This window comes from Canis lupus, chromosome 5 (assembly GCF_003254725.2).
Source record: "Canis lupus dingo isolate Sandy chromosome 5, ASM325472v2, whole genome shotgun sequence".
NCBI lineage: Eukaryota > Metazoa > Chordata > Mammalia > Carnivora > Canidae > Canis > Canis lupus.
Genome location: NC_064247.1, coordinates 39,854,127 through 39,872,487, shown reverse-complemented (window position 1 = coordinate 39,872,487; position 18,361 = coordinate 39,854,127). Strand labels below are relative to the sequence as shown.

Here is an 18,361-nt window from a genome sequence, read left to right as displayed (position 1 = left end):
TGTTTAAACTAGAATGACAGGACTACCAAATGTGTCAGTGATTCTCAAGTCCCTCTTCCTCCCAACACATTCCCATTAGTAACAATGGCTCCCCGTCTGCCACACAGTAGCCACCCACCTCCATGCATTTGCTGCTGGGAAGCTCTCCAGGGCTTCCGATGTGACATGCAAATGGGAATGGATATTAATCAGCATTCCCAGAGTGTAAAGAAAGATGTTCCCTTAAAACAACTATTCTCCTTTTCATCTCATTTATCAATCAAAATCAATTCGTCAAATTTATTTAGTATATGTTATGTGAAAAAAAAAAGTGGAGGAAGCATAAAATAAAGCACTTTCCAAACTCCAAGAAACTAAAAAGGTTATTAAGATGAGAAATAAACACAGCAAAAAAATCAAACATAGAACTATAAAAATCCATTACATTTACATAGCAGATTCTATTCTTATAGATAGTTTAAAGGTTTGATAAAGGTTGACAAACCCTGGCACCACTTTGGGCCAGATTTGTGTTCTAGGGACTATTCTATGCACCATACGATATTTAGCAGTATCCCACTAGATGCCAGTAGCACTCCATCCCTCCTCCAAGTTGCAACAATCAAAAAGGTCTCCAGTTGAGAATAAACAACTGTTCTAAGTAACTGTCAAACTAACTCAAGAAATCAAAGTGTAATGATCACAAAATTCAAATTTATTAGCTTCAGGCATATATTAAAATAACACACAAAGAACACCATAGATAATAAATTTGGAAATATCTAGCACCTGCAACTAACTTTCTCCAGACCCAACACTCACCAGTTTTTAAATTTGCTTTCCTTTTTTTTTTTTTAGTTTATTTATTTTTAGTAATCTCTATGCACAACATGGGGCTGGAACTCACAATCCTAAAATCAAGACCTGCACATTCTACCAACTGAGCCAGCCAGGTGCCCCTTAAATTTGCTTTCTCAAGGCCCTCTGTACTAGAGTCTATAATAAGAACAGGCAGGCTAAGTGGAACTATACAGAAATAACACTGAGAGACAAGGGAGTAAAATTATATTATGGCAAATACTTACTAGTATCCTAATTCGTAAAGGCGCTTACCTTTTCAGAGCTAATTCTGAAAGCTGGTATTTGAGATGTTTGCAGATCCCACGATTTAAGTTTTGCAAACTTTTATTAAACATTTAACTTCAGAACTGCTAAGAACACATTAACCTATCAAATTTGGCAGACAAAAATTTTAATTTATAACCCTCACATTTCCATATTATAATTTTTATTCTAAGTCTAAAGACAGAAGTACTTAATTCCCCAAACATACTGCTATGTCCTGCGGGCCAGGCACTTACTAGACACTAAGAAAATAATGGTAAGTAGGAGGAAAGAGGGCCTTGAAAAGCTTCATAGAGGAAATATTACGTGACCAGGGTCCTGAAATATAAGCACACTCAACAGACAAGACAAGACAAGACAAGACAAGACAAGACACTGGAATGCCTGAAGGCAAGGGGAACATCCGAGGATAAAAGTACTAGCGACTTCAGGGGAACAGTCAAACCTATTTCAGTAGGATAGCCTTAATTAAGGAGTACTGGGCATGGCCAGGGAGGCAGTAAGCTCCAATAAACGTTTGGGCTATTCCATCCAAAGTGGGAAATAATCAAAAGGTTTTTTATTTGGAGAATTACATAAGGGGGACTCAAATATGAAGGACATTCACTATTTATGGGAGTGATAAAGGCTCATGTAAGCTATTGCCAAAAGAGGAAGAGAGAAGCAACTGGAGAGACCACTATTGAGGAGGCAGGACTGGTGTTCTTCACTGACTTCCTATATCTACAGCGTGGCAAAGAAGGGGAGAGAGAGATTGCCCAGGACATCAGCCTAGGTGATGGGTGGTTGCTGGCACTAAGTATACTTTCTATTGTCAATCCCTTTCTTTCTTCTGTTGTCACTTTAACTTGCAAGTCCTGCAATCAAAATATAAACGAGAGCTTTGAAAACCATACTCCAAGCACCTCCTCTTCCATATGTATTAGAATTCTGAAATTAGAACATTTATAAATATTTTTGGAAACTACAATGGGGAAGGATAACAGCAAAGTGAACTGTTAAAAATAGTCCAGGAGAAGAGTCTGTTTAGAGACTAAGTGAATCTCAGTGTAAAGTTTAAATATCATGCCAGACCATTTTTCTCTCAGGAAGCTAACTTTAAAATTAAGTCACTTTTGGGTAGCTTTCTTCCTCCCCCTAATTTTCTAAAGAAACAAAAGATGCCTAATACAAGATAGGTCACATTTGGCTTAATTCCCAACAGTATAGACTGCTTTGCCAAATAAGGAACAAGAGAGAAATGTCCTCTTGTCCTCGCCCATCTCTCTTTTCCTCTGGTGTCGAAACAGATAAGGTCATTCATTAAAAAAAAAAAGCTTAAAAGGCTGTGAAAGCCTTACAGAAGGCAGCACGGTGAGGCAGTAGTGAGAGCCTATGCTCCAGCCTAGCTGTGCTCTCAGTCAGGGCTTCCCCTCCAGGAACCTCTGCCAGAGCTCTGTAACACTGCAGATGACCAGTAGCAGCACAAGCAAAAAGAGATGTGTAAAAAGATGATTTACGTGTTACTGAGAGTTAAAAATAATCTTTATTGTAAGTCTAATACTAAGACAGATTTCAAGTGTGGTTGTTGTTCTATTCTTCAGAGAATGCACCACAAAACTGAATATACATATACTAAAGTGGAAAGAAGCTTCTATATTTTTTTTAAGATTTTACTTATTTATTTATTTGAAAAAACAGAGCAAAATCAAGGGGAGTGGCAGAGGGAGAGGGAGAAGCAGACTCCCCACCGAGCAGGGAGCCTCACGCAGGGCTCGATCCCAGGACCCTGGGATCATGAACTGAGCTGAAAGCAGACGCTACACCAACTGAACCACCCAGGTGCCCTGAAAGCAGCTCTGAGTTTTGTGGTTGGGCATCAAGAAACGTTCACTACGCTAATTAATGAACACATGTATCTACAAAAACTTAACATAAATAAACCCCATCAGATCTTGTTCAACAGTTTTCAGTCCTCACATCCTAGTCAGGCAACCACAGCAATGAGAAGGCTAATTAAGAAATTCAATCCATTAATAAATATTATAAATTCAATTTCTTTGAAAACCGACTCATGCTAAGAAGTTAACATTTTACTTCACAAGATTCTTTTCCACTGTTAGCTCTAATCCCTGTTTACTGTTATCTCTGAGGTCCTAAACTGGCCATGAAACCCATGAGCCCACAAAAGTGTTTTATTGTTCTATAGTAGTATTTTTTTCTCTAGAGCAGGTGATTCCACACAAACCCTCATGTTTCTAGCTTTCCTGAAACAAGGGAGTACCTGTCAACCTTGGGCCACATTCCTGCTTGACCACAGTCACTGCCCCTCCAGGCAAGCCACGAGGCCGTCCTCATCACTAGCTTTACGTGTACGGTTCATTCTCATTGGATAGATCTTCAAACAGATCTTCAAGGAGACTGCTATGTCCATTCATAATTTGGACTAATTTTGAACTCAGCCAAGAAAATAATATTACCTGCCCACATTTTTACCTGCCTGTGACACTTACCATTATCATATATCTGATGACTTTAAGTTACCTATTCAATATCACACATACATGTATATCTAAGATTATTCTATAGACATATATGTAATTAATTCACAATTGCTTTTCTTAAAGCTAATTTCCTTTAGGAACTAAGCTATTATAAAGTTATAGGCTGCCTGTGAAAGATATACGGATCCTGATGACTCTACTCACTACAAAGAAAACCAATTAAAACAACAATCTCAACTCCTACCTTATGATCACCTTTAGCTAACAGGCCTTTTCTCTCCCACAATACTTAAAGCAGATTTTTAGACTGGAAACTTCTAGAAGCCCAGTGTTAAGCAGCTCTGTTAGAAAGTTTAAATTAAGATGAAATCCATTTCCCTTTAACTGCTACTTCTGGGCTAGATTCCAGTCAAAAACTAACTTCAACATCACAAAATTATTCATAGAATTGAGACCCAGCTTTCCTAAATCGATGAACAGTTTTAATTATGAGTATTAAAGAAGAAATTTTTTAATAAAGATAAAAAGCAAAGCCTACCTAAATGTCAATGGCCTCACACTTTATAACTAAGATTCAAACTACAGCCCAGCTATCAATCCTAAAGCTAACAATGCAAGTCATTTCTACATCGGATGACCCATCTCTAATAGGATGGTATCAGTATTCGGTATCAAATGTCCTTTATAAAGTGAAAAACTACAGAATGGCTTGTTTTGTATTATATGCTTGCAAATTTGCTTGCCAATTTTATATAATAGGAGACTCAATTGATAAAATTACATTCTCATTAAGTAATATTTATGCAATATATAAATAAAATACTAATTTAAGATACACTTATCAACTTCTCTTCAATCTCTAAGGAAAAATAATCAAGCTTCAAAGTTTAAGAATATTAAAAATTATGACAATTAACATTGCATAATTAATTAATACAATTAACATTACCACAGAACACACTGATCATTTAAAAAGGTATAACCAAGTGCTTTTAAAGGCCTGTGCAGTAAGAAATGGCATGAGCTTACCCGATTCTCATCATAAATAATTTGGACAATACTGCGGTGTTTCTGTTCCACGGGAGGAGGGGACACAGGCTTCTCAGGCTCAGGAGGTTTAGCTGCTTCTTCTTCAAGCTGTTGCTAAGAGACCCAGAAAGAAAGAGTCAGGCAACGGATGCAGTCACCCCTCCCGGTAATTAATTGCCAGAGATAACACACGCTACTGAGTAATTCTATGGGGTAATCTTCTGATCTACTAGGGTCTAATGGATCAAGAGTTCCAACAAATCCAATCAGATTTATTTTGATTAAGAACTAAATAACAATCATTAGATGGAGAAATCCTTTTACATTTTAATTCTGACAAATTTAAAAGCAAAATAATAAGAGAAGCTAAAAATATCAAGGTTACCCCATAGACGTTCATAACAATGACCTTTTGTTGCACAGGAAAAACACTTTTATATGTTATAGACACAGTATGCACTAATGTTTGGTAGGGAAAACATGGTAGCACAGCGTTTACAGACTAATCTTCAACTCAGAACAGCACTATGTTCAGCCCTCCAGCCAACTTTTATATTTTGCACTCAAGAGGCACTGGCAAAACTACAACTTTGTGTACAATTACAAAAGAGAATGCTAGCTATCTGCATTACTCTGCCTGGGTTTGAGACTTAGGGTCAACCTTTACAAGTAGTGGGATCCTAGGATCCTTTCTAGGTCTTACTATAATCCTGAACAAGTATATAAACCACTCATATGTAAAGTAGAGCCAACCTAAGGATAAAATTCCTCCAGAAAGAAACTTCAAGGACCACCTCCACCTTGGAACTCAAAGTACTTTTGCAGGCTGCAACTGTATAAGCAAAGGACAGGTATTTGGAGTTGTGAAGTCATTTCTATGGGACTGAGTTCTTCAATCATTCCCTTTCTTTCCTTTGCTCAGAGGGCCTTCTTTTAGGATCCTTGCTTAGTAGGTATAGAAAAAGGAACAAACAAGCTTCCAAAAATCATACTTTATTCTAAGTATCAGACAAAATCATTTTAACAGAAAGACTAAAAACAAAAACAAAAGATACACATTTTCTTTACTTATTTGTTCTTTTACATAACTTTACAATAATTTTGCAAATTTGAAGAACTAGGTGGAATTTTTATTAAAATTGTATAAAACATATGCAATTATATGTCAATTGTGTTCACATTATTAAAATTATTTATACTGTGTTTCTATGCATCTATGGTATATTTCCTTATTTGCTCAAGCTGCCCTTTATATTCCGCAACAAAATTTGTAGCTCCTGTACATCTCATAATGGTCATACAGCATATTTTGTTATTTTTAATTATAATGGGTTACACATTACTGAGCATTTACTATATGCCACATACTATACAATACATTCGTTATCACAACTCATACAACCATCACATAATTTAGTTATGTTATCAGCAATATTACTGCTATTTCATGAGTGAAAAAAGTAAAGAAAGAAGAAAGACCAGATCTAACTAACTCAGCAGAATCAGACATGGAGATTTAAAAGAATTGTCAGGCATGTTATTATAAATTTAATATGATTCAATAAATAAACGATGGCTGAGCTTTTTTTAAAATCAAGGTAGGGATCCCTGGTGGCACAGCGGCTTGGCGCCTGCCTTTGGCCCAGGGCGCGATCCTGGAGACCCAGGATCGAATCCCACATCGGGCTCCTGGTGCATGGAGCCTGCTTCTCCCTCTGCCTGTGTCTCTGCCTCTCTCTCTCTCTCTCTCTCTCTCTCTGTGACTATCATAAATAAATAAATAAATAAAAATTAAAAAAAAAAAGGTTTAAAAAAAAATCAAGGTAATATTCTTTACATGATGAGATTTTTAAAATTAGCCTAATAAACATTAAAGCAATAAAAACATAATTGTAATTGAAGATATATTTGACAGATTAGATGTAACTGAAAAGAGAAATGTAAACTGAAAAACAGAAATGAAGAAACTGCCAACAATGGAGCCCAAAGCAGCAACAACTGGGAAAGAAAAAATCCATGAAGAGACAAAGACAAGAGTGTAAGATGTTATATCTAACAGGAATTTCAGAAGATAACAAAGAAACTATAGAAAAGGATTTTGCTTTAAAAAAAAAAAAAAATAGGTTAGAATTTTCCAGAACTGATTAAAGACTCTAATACATTCAAGAAGCCCAATGAATCTTAAGCCAGACAGATTTAAAAACAAAAACCCATCCCTAATACATCATACTGAAAACAACAGCACACAAAGATACTGAAGTTAGCCAGATAGAAAATTCAGACTATCCACAAAAGAATAAAAATTAGACTAAGGGTTGATGTCTTAACAGTAGAAGCCAGAAGACAGTGTGCTGAGACAAAAGAACCACATAACAAAATACCTTTCAATAAGCAGACACAAATACAAGACATTTAAGTCACAACCACCAAACAAATACTGAATTCGCAAATGACCGGATCCCTGCTATAGGAAATTCCAAAGGACGTTCCTCAAGCAGAAACATGTACCCCCAAATGGAAGATCTGTGTTGCACTAAGGAATGATGAGCAAATACGAATGACAAATTTGTGGATAAACCTAAATAATGTGTTTGGCACTAAAATAAAACAAGAACTAAAAATATGACAAAAGGAGCAGAAAAGTTTTGAGAGAAAAGAGAAATTGAGAAGTTCTGTGTCCTCATACTTCTCAAGAAGATGGTTAAGATACTAATTAGTTTTTGGCTTAAAGTTACATAGGCTGATAAATCTGAGAGGGAGCCACAATAAACAAAAACAATAAAATAGAAAGTAGAAGAAAATGTAGTAAAACAAATAATCAATCCAAGGTAAGGACTGGAAAAAACAAACAAGAATACCAAATTCAGCAAAAAAAGACAGGATAAACAGTATAAAATAGAAAAAAGTAATAGAAATATAACCAATCATCATAATCAGGTTAAAGAACTAAATTATCTGCAGAAAGACAGGTTGTCAAATTGCATAAAAAGCAAAACTCAGGGATCCCTGGGTGGCTCAGCGGTTTAGCACCTGCCTTTGGCCCAGGGCGTGATCCTGGAGTCCGGGGATCGAGTCCCACATCGGGCTCCCGGTATGGAGCCTGCATCTTCCTCCTCCTGTGTCTCTGCCTCTCTTTCTATGTCTATCATAAATAAATAAATAAATCTTAAAAAAAAAAGAACCTCAGCAATATACCTATATAAGAGATATACCTTAAATACCAAAGCACAGAAAGTAAAGAGAAAGGAGGGGCCCCAAGTGGCTTAGTTGGACAAACATCTGACTCTTGATTTCAGCTCAGGTCTTGATCTCAAGGTTGTGAGTTCAAGCCCCTCACTGGGCTCCAAGCTGGGTGTGCAGTGCAGCCTACTTAAAAAAAAAAAAAAAAAAAATCCCAACATTTTGGGGTGCCTGGGTGATTTAGCCGGCTAAGTATCCGACTCTTGATTTCAGCTCAGGTCATGATCTCAGGGTTGTGAGATCAAGTTCACATTGGACTCTGCATTGGTTGTGGAGCCTGCTTGGGATTCTCTTTCTCCCTCTGCCCTCTGCCTCAAAAAAAGGAAAAATGGAGGAAAGAAAGTTAAGGGAAGAAAAAAGATAAACTAACCAATAGCAACCAAAAGAATGCCAATCTAATTACATCAGTATCAGGCAGAACAGATTTTATGGTAAAAAGCATTACAAAAGATAGAATGTCATTACTTTATAATAAAAGTTTTCACTGGTCAGGAAAATAACAACTATAAACATGCATACAACTAAAACAAGAGCCTAAAAATACAGAGGATAAAAACTGACAACTGGAAGAAAATATCTGCAAATCATCTATCTTGTAAGGGGTGAGTACTCAAAATATACAAAGAACTCACACAACCCAACAGCAAAAAACCTGATTAAAAAAATGGGAAGAGGATCTGAATAGACATTTTTCCAAAGAAGACATCCAGATGGCCAGCAGGTATATGAAAAGATGCTCAATGTCACCAATCATCAAGGAATTGCAAATCAAAATCGCGATGAGGTATTGCCTCACACCTGTCAGTATGGCTAGCGTCAAAAAGACAGAGATAACAAGTGTTGGTGAGAATGTAGAAAAAAGAAAATCCTTGTGCACTGTTGATGGGAATGTAAGTTGATGCAGCTACTATGGAAAACAGTATGGTGGTACATCAAAAAATTAAAAAATGAAAATGTAGTTGTATACACACAGAACATTATTCAGCCATTTAAAAAAATGAAATCTTATCATTTGTAACAACACTGATAAACTCTGAAGCATTTCACTTATACTACGTGAAATAAGTCAGAGAAAGGCAAATACTGTATAATCTCACTTATAGGTACGATCTAAAAGAAAACCAAGCTCACAGAACAGATTGGTGGTTGCCAGAGACTGGACAGGGGGTGGAGGTGGGGGTAATTGGGTAAAGAGAATCATAAGGTAAAAATTTCCAATTATAAAATTAAAAAGCCACAGGAATATAATGCATAGTATGGCAACTATAGTCAATAATATTGTACTGCGTATACGAGAGTTGCGAAGAGTAGATTTTAAAAGGTCTCATCACAAGGAAACAAATTCTTTTAACTATGTACGGTGACAGATGTTAACTCCACTTAGTGTGGTGAGCATTTTGCAATAATACCAATATCAAATCATTACTTTGTGTACCTGAAAAAACATTATGTTGTATATTTTTATAATGCTGTATATTTGTCAATTTTATCTCAATTTTTTAAAAACTCAGAACTACTAGGGACAAATCCCAAATCATAGTGGTAATATGAGAAGTTACAAAAAAAAATGAGATAAGACATAAATTTTAAGTACAGAATTTACATTCTTCTCAAGTATGACCAAAGTATTTTTATAAAAACTGATCATAAGGGGCGCCTGGGTGGCTCCGTGGTTGAGCATCTATCTGCCTTTGGCTCAGGTCATGATCCCTGGGTCCTGGGCTTGAGTCCTACATCGGGCTCCCTACAGGGAGCCTACTTCTCCCTCTGCCTGTGTCTCTGCCTCTCTTTCTGTGTCTCTCATGAATAAATAAATCTTAAAAAAAAAAAAAAAAAAAAGCATAATCTAAGGCCACAAAGGGAAGTGGCCTTCTACCATCAATATGAAGCCAAAATTCAAGTACCAAAAATTTCAAAAGACTGAGTACTAAAGACCACACTCTGGCCACAATAAAATTAGAAATCAAATAGCCAAAAGTAATCAAGAAAAAAATTATATACCTAAAAACTTGAAAACACTTTTAATTAATACAGGGGTCAAAAAAGAAACCATAATGGATAATAATAAGTATTGCAAATTAAAACTTACTAAAACTAGTACATGGAGAGAAGAAAAAAAGGGGGGAAAAAAGGCTGAAGAAATTAATGTTATAAAGTTATAAAAAGAGGGCAGCCCGGGTGGCTCAGCGGTTTAGCACCACCTTCAGCCCAGGGCCTGATCCTGGAAACCCGGGATCGAGTACCACCTCGGCTCCTTACATGGAGCCTGCTTCTCCCTCTGCCTGTGTCTCTGCCTCCCTCCCTCCCTCCCTCCCTTTCTCTCTCTCTCTCTCTGTCTCTATCTCTCATGAATAAATAAATAAAACCTTAAAAAAAAAAAGTTACAAAATAGCAGAATAAAACCAAAGAAAGGAAATGAGAAGCAGAAACTTAGGATATAGAATATATAATTATATTCCAAAATATAAAGAGAAAAATTATATTCAAAAGAAATAGAACTTAGTTTTTTTAAGTTGAATTTTAAAAATCTTCACATACACAAAATACCAGTCAGATCCAGCTGATTTTACCAAGTTCTACCAAACACTCAGAGAACAAACGATTATTATCTTCCTCAAACTATTACAGACTTTAGAAATGTTATGACATTAGCATCATGTGTTACCAAACCAGACAACAACACAAAAAAAGAAAATTACAGGTTGATCACGCTCACAAGTAAAAACTTACAAAAATCCCAAAGTAAATATTAACAAAGCAAGTCTAGCAATTTATAAAAAAAATAGATAATATATCATTACTTACTAAGGTTAAATCTAGAAATCCACAGGTTATTTAACACCAGAAAAAAAATTAGTGTCATTGATTATATTAATATATTAAAGGGCAAAAATTATATGATCAGTAAATTTAGGCAGAAAAGCATTTGATAAAACTCAACATCTCTTTATGATTAAAACTCTTACTTATTAGCACACTAGAATGGAAGAGTTCTTTCCCAAACTGAGAAAGGATGTCTACAAAAACAGACACCATAATCAGTGTTAAAAAGGAGAAGTATTCCTTTAAAAGCAGAAAAGACCAAGAATAATCACTTTCAACCTTCTATTGCAGTCCTAATCAGAGAATAAAGTAAGGAAAAGTAACAAAAAGGTTTAAGGACTGAAAAAAAAAAAAAAAAAAAAAAAAAGAAAAGAAAAGAAAAAAGAAAGAAAACTGGCTTAAAAAAAAAAAAACAAAACTATTGATATGATCATTACCTATAAAGAAAACCCAAAACAATCTACAAATAAGAAATTAGCATTAAAAGGATAATTTAGGGACATTGCTGGTCTACATTAAAAAAAAAAAATCAAAAGCAACAGAAAATGTAATTTTTAAAAAGATATTAACAAGAGCATCAAAAACATAAAGTGGAGTTTAATTAACTGCAAGGCATATAGATTATTTATGAACAGAAAGAAATAAAACATGATAGACTTCATAAATAAATGGACAGATATACCACATTCATGGATTGGAAGACTCAATGTCATCAGGATTTCATCCTTCCCAAACTGATGTCTATATTTTATAGGATTCCAATAAAAATTCCAGAAAGATGTTTTAGAGAATCAAAAAATTTGGTTCTAAAAGTTACATGAGAGGGTAAGAAAATTGTAAATAGCTAAAACATGCCTGTAGAAGTACGGCTTACCTTACTGGAAAAGAATTCTTATTATAAAGTGGTAGCATTTAGGAGAATAGTATTGTATTTCTGCATGAATACCCCAAAAAGGGCAATAAATAAAAACACAAAACCCAGAAATCAATAGGTATATAGATGCAAATTTGAATTATATTAGAGCTAAAACTGTAGAACAGTTGGAAAAGGATGAACTTTGCAATTAATTATCCATAGGGGGCACCTAGGTGGCTCAGTGGTTGAGTGACTGCCTTTGGCTCAAGTTGTAATCCCAGGATCCTGGGATTGAGTCCCGCATCACCTGCTTCTCCCTCTGCCTATATCTCTGCCTCTGTGTCTCTCATGAATAAATAAATAATCTTTTAAAAAAATTATCCATAGGTTAAAAAAATGAATGTGTCCCCTACCTTGAGGCAGAGACATCAAAGAATCAATTTCTGGTGGATTAAGAATAATGTTAAGAAGGGCACCTGGGTGGCTCAGTGGTTGAGCGTCTGCCTTTGGATCAGGTCATGATCCCCGGGACCTGGAATTGAGTCCCGCACTGGGCTCCCTGTGGGGAGCCTACTTCTTCCTCTGCCTATGTCTCTGCCTCTCTCTGTGTCTCTCATGAATAAATAAATAAAATCTTAAAAAAAAAAAAAAAAAAGAATAATGTAAGAAACAAAACTATGAATCTTTCATTTTCTTTTCTAAGATTTTATTTATTTAGAGAGAGAGCACACAGGAGCAGGAAGAGGGGCTCCAGCTGAGCTCAGAGTCTGATGCAGGGCTCATTCTCACAACCCTGAGATCGTGACCTGAACTGAAATCAAGAGTCAGATGCCATGAGCTCCTTGCTCAGTGGGGACTCTGCTTCTCCCTCTGCCCCTCATTCCACTTGTGCTAAGTAAATAAATAAGATCTTTAAAAAAACAAAAAGTCAGATGCCCAGCTGACTGAGCTACCCAGGCACCCCAAAACTATGAAGCTTTTAAAAGGAAAATATAATCAACTATTTTAATGATCCCAGGGTTGTCTCGTATAAGATCTAAACAAATTCTGTTGACCAAATAACAAATTTAGGCTCAAAGACCTAAATCTAAGAGTTAAAACAATAAAATTTACAGAAGAAAACAAAGGAATAGGGATGCCTGGGTGGCTCAGCGGTTGAGCATCTGCCTTCAGCTCAGGGCATGATCCCGGAATCAGGGATCAGGGATCAGGTCCCATATCAGGCTCCTTACAGGGAGCCTGGCTTCTCCCTCTGCCTGTGTCTCTGCCTCTCTGTGTGTCATCAATCAATCTTTAAAAAAAAACAACATAGGAATAAATCTTTGTGGCCTTAGATTATGCAATAGTTTCTCGGATATGACACCAAAATCTCAAGTAATGAAAGAATATAAACCGTGCTTCATCACTATTAAAAACTTTTGGCCCTGGTGTGATTCAGTCCTACACGGCTGTTCTCTATAACGGGAGTCTTTTCTCTCAGGCTGCCCTCTCTCCCACACAAGACTCCTACCCCACAGAAGATTCAGTGGACTATAGGAAATGAGCCCCATGAGGCCCCAGAAATATCTTTTCAGCTGTGAGGCCAACAAAGGTCAAAGAGTATCAGTGTAAAGTGGATAATGATGAAAATGAGCACCAGTTACCTTTAAGAATGGTCAGTCTGGGGACTGATGCCAAAGATAAATTGCATACTGTTAAAGCAGAGGCAATGAATTATAAAGGCAGTCCAACTTAAGTTAACATTGGCAATTTTGAAAACATCTGTATAGCAATGGTTTCCCTTGGGGGCTTTGAAATAACACCACCTGTGATCTAAATGTGGTTCAGGCCCTGTACATGTGGACAGCACCTAGCAGCTGTGGTGGAGAATGAAAAGTCAGAAGGTAAAGGTGTGAAACTCCACAGCATATCTGGAAAGTGATCGTCCCCTGTGACAGCAAGTTTCCACATTAAAAAAAGTGAAACTAGGGGGATCCCTGGGTGGCTCAGCGGTTTGGCGCCTGCCTTTGGCCCAGGGCGCGATTCTGGGGTCCCAGGATCAAGTCCCGCATCGGGCTCCCGGCATGGAGCCTGCTTCTCCTTCTGCCTGTGTCTCTGCCTTTCTCTCTCTCTCTGTGTCTATCATAAATAAATAAATCTTAAAAAAAAAAAAAGTGAAACTGGCTGATAAGGATGAGGAAGCTGAGAAAAAAGCTCCAGTAAAGAAACTGATCCTCAATACTCCAGCCAAAAAGGCACACACACACACAGTCACACACACTCACACACATCAAACCAGAATGGAAAAGACTCAAAACCATTAATTCCAAGATCAAAAGGTCACAAATCATTATTTTAAAGAGGGGGGGAGGAGGAGGGGGGGGAAGGGGGGAGGAGAAGGGGAAGGGGGGGAGGAGGAGGAGGAGGAGGAGGAGAAGAAGAAAAAGAAGAAGAAAGAAGAAGAAGAAGAAGAAGAAGAAGAAGAAGAAGAAGAAGAAGAGTCCTAAAACAGCAAACATATCTATTTCTGTAGAAGACATTAAAGCAAAAATGCAAGCAAGTCTAGAAAAAGCACGCTGAACGGTCCTGGTAAATTAAGCCCAAAGATGGGGAGAGGAAAAAGAGAGACAAATATAGTCCATACTGAAAATCAACAATCTAGACGAAAGTCTTCTATTTTAATTTCAATCCCTGTTCCTGGTTTGCCACCCACCCACACCCCCCTTCCAGGCTGGAAGCAATCTCTCTTCTGATTTCCCAAAGCACTTTCATCTGACTGCTGTGATCCAGTGAACCTTATACTTTGCTCTGTTATTTGTGCATATGACTCACCTCTTTGATCATGTTTTAATTACCTTTGTATCACCCTAGTTGCTCAATAAATACTTACATGAATCAAGAGGGGAAAAAACCTTTTGTACACAAATGGGTACTATCAGGAAAGTAAAAAGACAACTCACAGAATGAGAGAAAATATCTGCAAATCACATGTCTGAGTGTCCAGAATACATAAAGAACTCTTACTATTCAGCCTTAAAAAGACAAATAATCCAGCTAAAAAATGAGGCCAGAATCTGGATATTTCTGTAAAGAAAAGATACAAAAGGCCAACAAGCACATGAAAAGACATTCACCTTTAAACATTAGGGAAATTAAAATCAAAATCACAATGAGATTCTGCTTCACATTTACTAGTATGGCTATCAAAAAAAAAAAAATGTTGACAAAGAAATACAGAAAGTGGAACCCTTCCTCACACACTGCTGGTGGAGTGTAAAATGGTGCAGCCACTATGGTCAACATTATCACAGTTTCGCCGGGACACCTGCACCCCAATGTTTATAGCAGCAATGTCCACAATAGCCAAACTGTGGAAGGAGCCTCGGTGTCCATCAAAAGATGAATGGATAAAGATGTGGTATATGTATACAATGGAATATTACTCAGCCATTAGAAACGACAAATACCCACCATTTGCCTTGACGTGGAGGGACCTGGAGGGTATTATGCTGAGTGAAATAAGTCAATCGGAAAAGGACAAACATATATGGTCTCATTCATTTGGGGAATATAAAAATTAGTGAAAGGGAATAAAGGGAAAAAAAAGAGAGAAAATGAGTGAAAATATCAGTGAGGGTAACAAAGCATGAGAGACACCTAACTCTGGGAAATGAACAAGGGTTAGTGGAAGGGGAGGTGGGTAGACGGTTGGGGTGACTGGGTGATGGGCACTGAGGGGGGCACTTGGTGGGTTGAGCACTGGGTGTTATGCTATATGTTGGTAAATTAAACTAAAAAAAAAAAAAACACATTATGTAACACACACACACAAAAAAAAACATTATCACAGTTTCTCAAAAATTTAAACACAGATTTACCATACAACCCAGCAATTTCACTCCTAGGTATATATCCAAGAGAACTGAAAAAAATATGGCCACATAAAAAGACTAGTACAAAAAAAAAAAAAAAAAAAAAAAAAAAAAAAAAAAAAAAAAAAAAAAAAAGACTAGTACATGAATATCATAGCAGCATTTCTCATAACAAACAAAAACAGCCAAAAAGTGAACACAACCCAAATGCTTATCACCTGATGATTGAACAATACACAGAATATCCATGAAGCAGAATTTTATTCAGCCATAAAAGGGAGTGAAGTGCTGATGTAAGATATAATATGGGTGAATCTTAAAAATGTGCTAAATGAAAGAAGCAAGACACAAAAAGTCACATATTATATGATTCTATTTACCTGAAACGTCCAGATAAAAATCTACATAGATACAGAACAGACTAGTGGCTGCCAGGGACCAGGGAGAGAGGGAATAGAGAGTAATTGCTAACAGATTTATGGTTTCTTTTTGAAGTGATAAAAATGTTCTGGAATTACATAGTGGTGATAGTTGCACAACTTTATGAATATATTAAAAGCCATGAAAATTGTATACTTTCAAAGGATGAATATTATTGTATGTGAATTTTTAATTTGAATACATATATATTTTTTAAAAATCCTCCCTCCTCTCATCCCCAAAAAGCAAAATTACAAGCCACAAATTAGGAGATATCTGCCTTACACATAACTGACAAGAGATTTTAGGAAATAGTAAAATTAAGAAAATGGCAAAATAACAAACCACAGTAGGAACACCAATAACCCATAAATAAACGAAAATAAGCTCTCATTCCTAAAAAAGGAAATGCAAATTAAAACCTCAGTGAGAGGGATCCCTGGGTGGCGCAGTGGTTTAGCGCCTGCCTTTGGCCCAGGGCGCGATCCTGGAGACCCGGGATCGAATCCCACGTCAGGCTCCCGGTGCATGGAGCCTGCTTCTCCCTCTGCCTGTGTCTCTGCCTCTCTCTCTCTCTCTCTCTGTGACTATCATAAAATAAATAAAAATTAAAAAAAAAAAAAAAAAAAAAAAAAAAAAAAAAAAAAAAACCTCAGTGAGAGCTATTTCACATCCAGTTGAAAAAAAAATTATCAGGTGAAGATGAGCATATGCACAAACCAGAACTTTTACACGTTGCCAGTAGGAATGTAAAATGGTACTGCCATTTTAGCAAATATGGTATCATCTAACACCCTCAAAGATGTGCATACTCTCAAGTCAAGCAATGCCATTCCTGTGCATGTACCCTAGAAAATCTGTTTACACTTGAACCAAAAAACAGCACCCTTGTATGAAACAGCAACAAACAATAAACAACCCATCCAGTAAGATCAAAAATAGAATGGACAAACAAGTTTTGCTATCTATAAAATCAGACAATACAGCAGGGGAAATGAGTGGATGCAGCTAAGGAAACTAAGAGCCAAAAAAAAAAAAAAAAAAAAAACAACAAGTAAAAGAATATACAATGCATGATTCTATTTACATCAAGTTGAAAAACCAGGGAAATTTGACATTATCTTCTTTAGAAAAACATACGTTCTTAGAATATCAATAAAATACCAGTGAAATCAGACACTTACTTGTTTCTTTTTCAGTTTAAGGATCTGCTGTTCTACTTTTGCAATTTCTCGATCTACACGATCCATACTCTGTATTAACTCTTCCTTTGAAAGTTTTGAAGGTGAAGCATTTTGATCATCTCCACATGGTTGCCCAGAGATTGGAGAGGATGGAGCTTCATGTTTGCCTCCAAATGCTGGATCCTTTAGAGGAGAAAATCAATAATTTATTCCTCACTAATAGCCAGTATATGTCAAGATTCTAACTGAAGTAGTCCATTTTAAAACATAGCAGAGATATATATGCTATGTCTCTGATATCCAATAGTAGCAATTCTCATACATGCACACAACACGACATGCCCCACTGATGTTTATACCAGTTTCATAGTGCAGATATATCATTCACTATTTTGAATATCCTAAAAGCTATATAGAACGAGGTGGCTAAAGCAGCCAAACAGCTTTAGTGTAACACCAGTGAGACTATAAGGTATATCTGGGGAAATAATAATGCAACCATGACAAAGGAAGATATCAATTTCTTAACCAGTTCCTTACAATGGTTCTTCCAAAGGTCTGAACTGGTTGGCTAGGAAAATTATGAACTCCATGTAAAATCTGCATGCCCACCCAACTTAACAGCCATGATATGGCCAAGAGTTCCTAACAAAAAGTTTTCAGGCTTTCCAAGGGCCAATAATCAGATACAGTAATGACCTAGGAACTTCTGTCGCTACTATCACCTAGGCCTGTCCCTTTAAGGGCAACTAAGCCTGCCACACTATGGCATATATAAGATCTCTTAAGCCAAATAGGTCATCCATTCCACCTCCAAATTCCTAGAGAATTACAGCAGAATGAAACCACCCCCCACCCAAAATCTACCACCCTACCAAAACACACACACACAGTCTATTAATTTCCAGTCTAAGGTGAAGATATAAGCAATACTGTAAAGCAGATGAATTTTCGATTAAGGTACTAGTTTTCTTCAGGCTATGAGAAGCTTAGAGTGAGCATAGTTCAGAGGACCATTGAGCCCTAAATATATTAAATAACAACTAAGTAACTGAGAAATCAGTAGTTCTAGCCAAGAACGCACATAACTATACCTGGATACTTGTTCCAAAATACCTTGAAACAGAGATTTCAGCTAAAATGTGTATTCCTGAAAAATCTCGTATTCTGTAACAGTATATGCTAAATATAAGACTTCTAGGGATAAGAGGATTATGGCTATTACTTAAAACCTGTACAACTGTGTAAGTAGAGCATTAACAAAAACAGTAACAATTCTAATAGAGTAATTCTAATAGTTGAAGCTTCGGTATCATTTACAATCAGCCTACAGTCAATCTTTGCTAGCTTTACACCCAGTTGTCCATGCTT

The 18,361-nt window shown here is 36.6% G+C and overlaps 1 protein-coding gene across 22 annotated transcripts in view; it reads right to left on the bottom strand.

Moving 5' to 3' along the window:
* The window catches only part of NCOR1 (nuclear receptor corepressor 1), a 150,400-nt gene that overhangs the window by 85,461 nt on the left and 46,578 nt on the right, over window positions 1-18,361 (bottom strand). For all 22 annotated transcript variants that reach the window (XM_049109479.1, XM_049109481.1, XM_025428247.3 and 19 more), the window contains exons 5-6: window positions 16,991-17,173; window positions 4,617-4,730 (exon numbers count right to left, since the gene is read on the bottom strand). In XM_049109479.1, coding sequence (XP_048965436.1) covers window positions 4,617-4,730; window positions 16,991-17,173 — 297 coding nt within the window. The remainder of the gene's footprint in view (window positions 1-4,616; window positions 4,731-16,990; window positions 17,174-18,361) is intronic.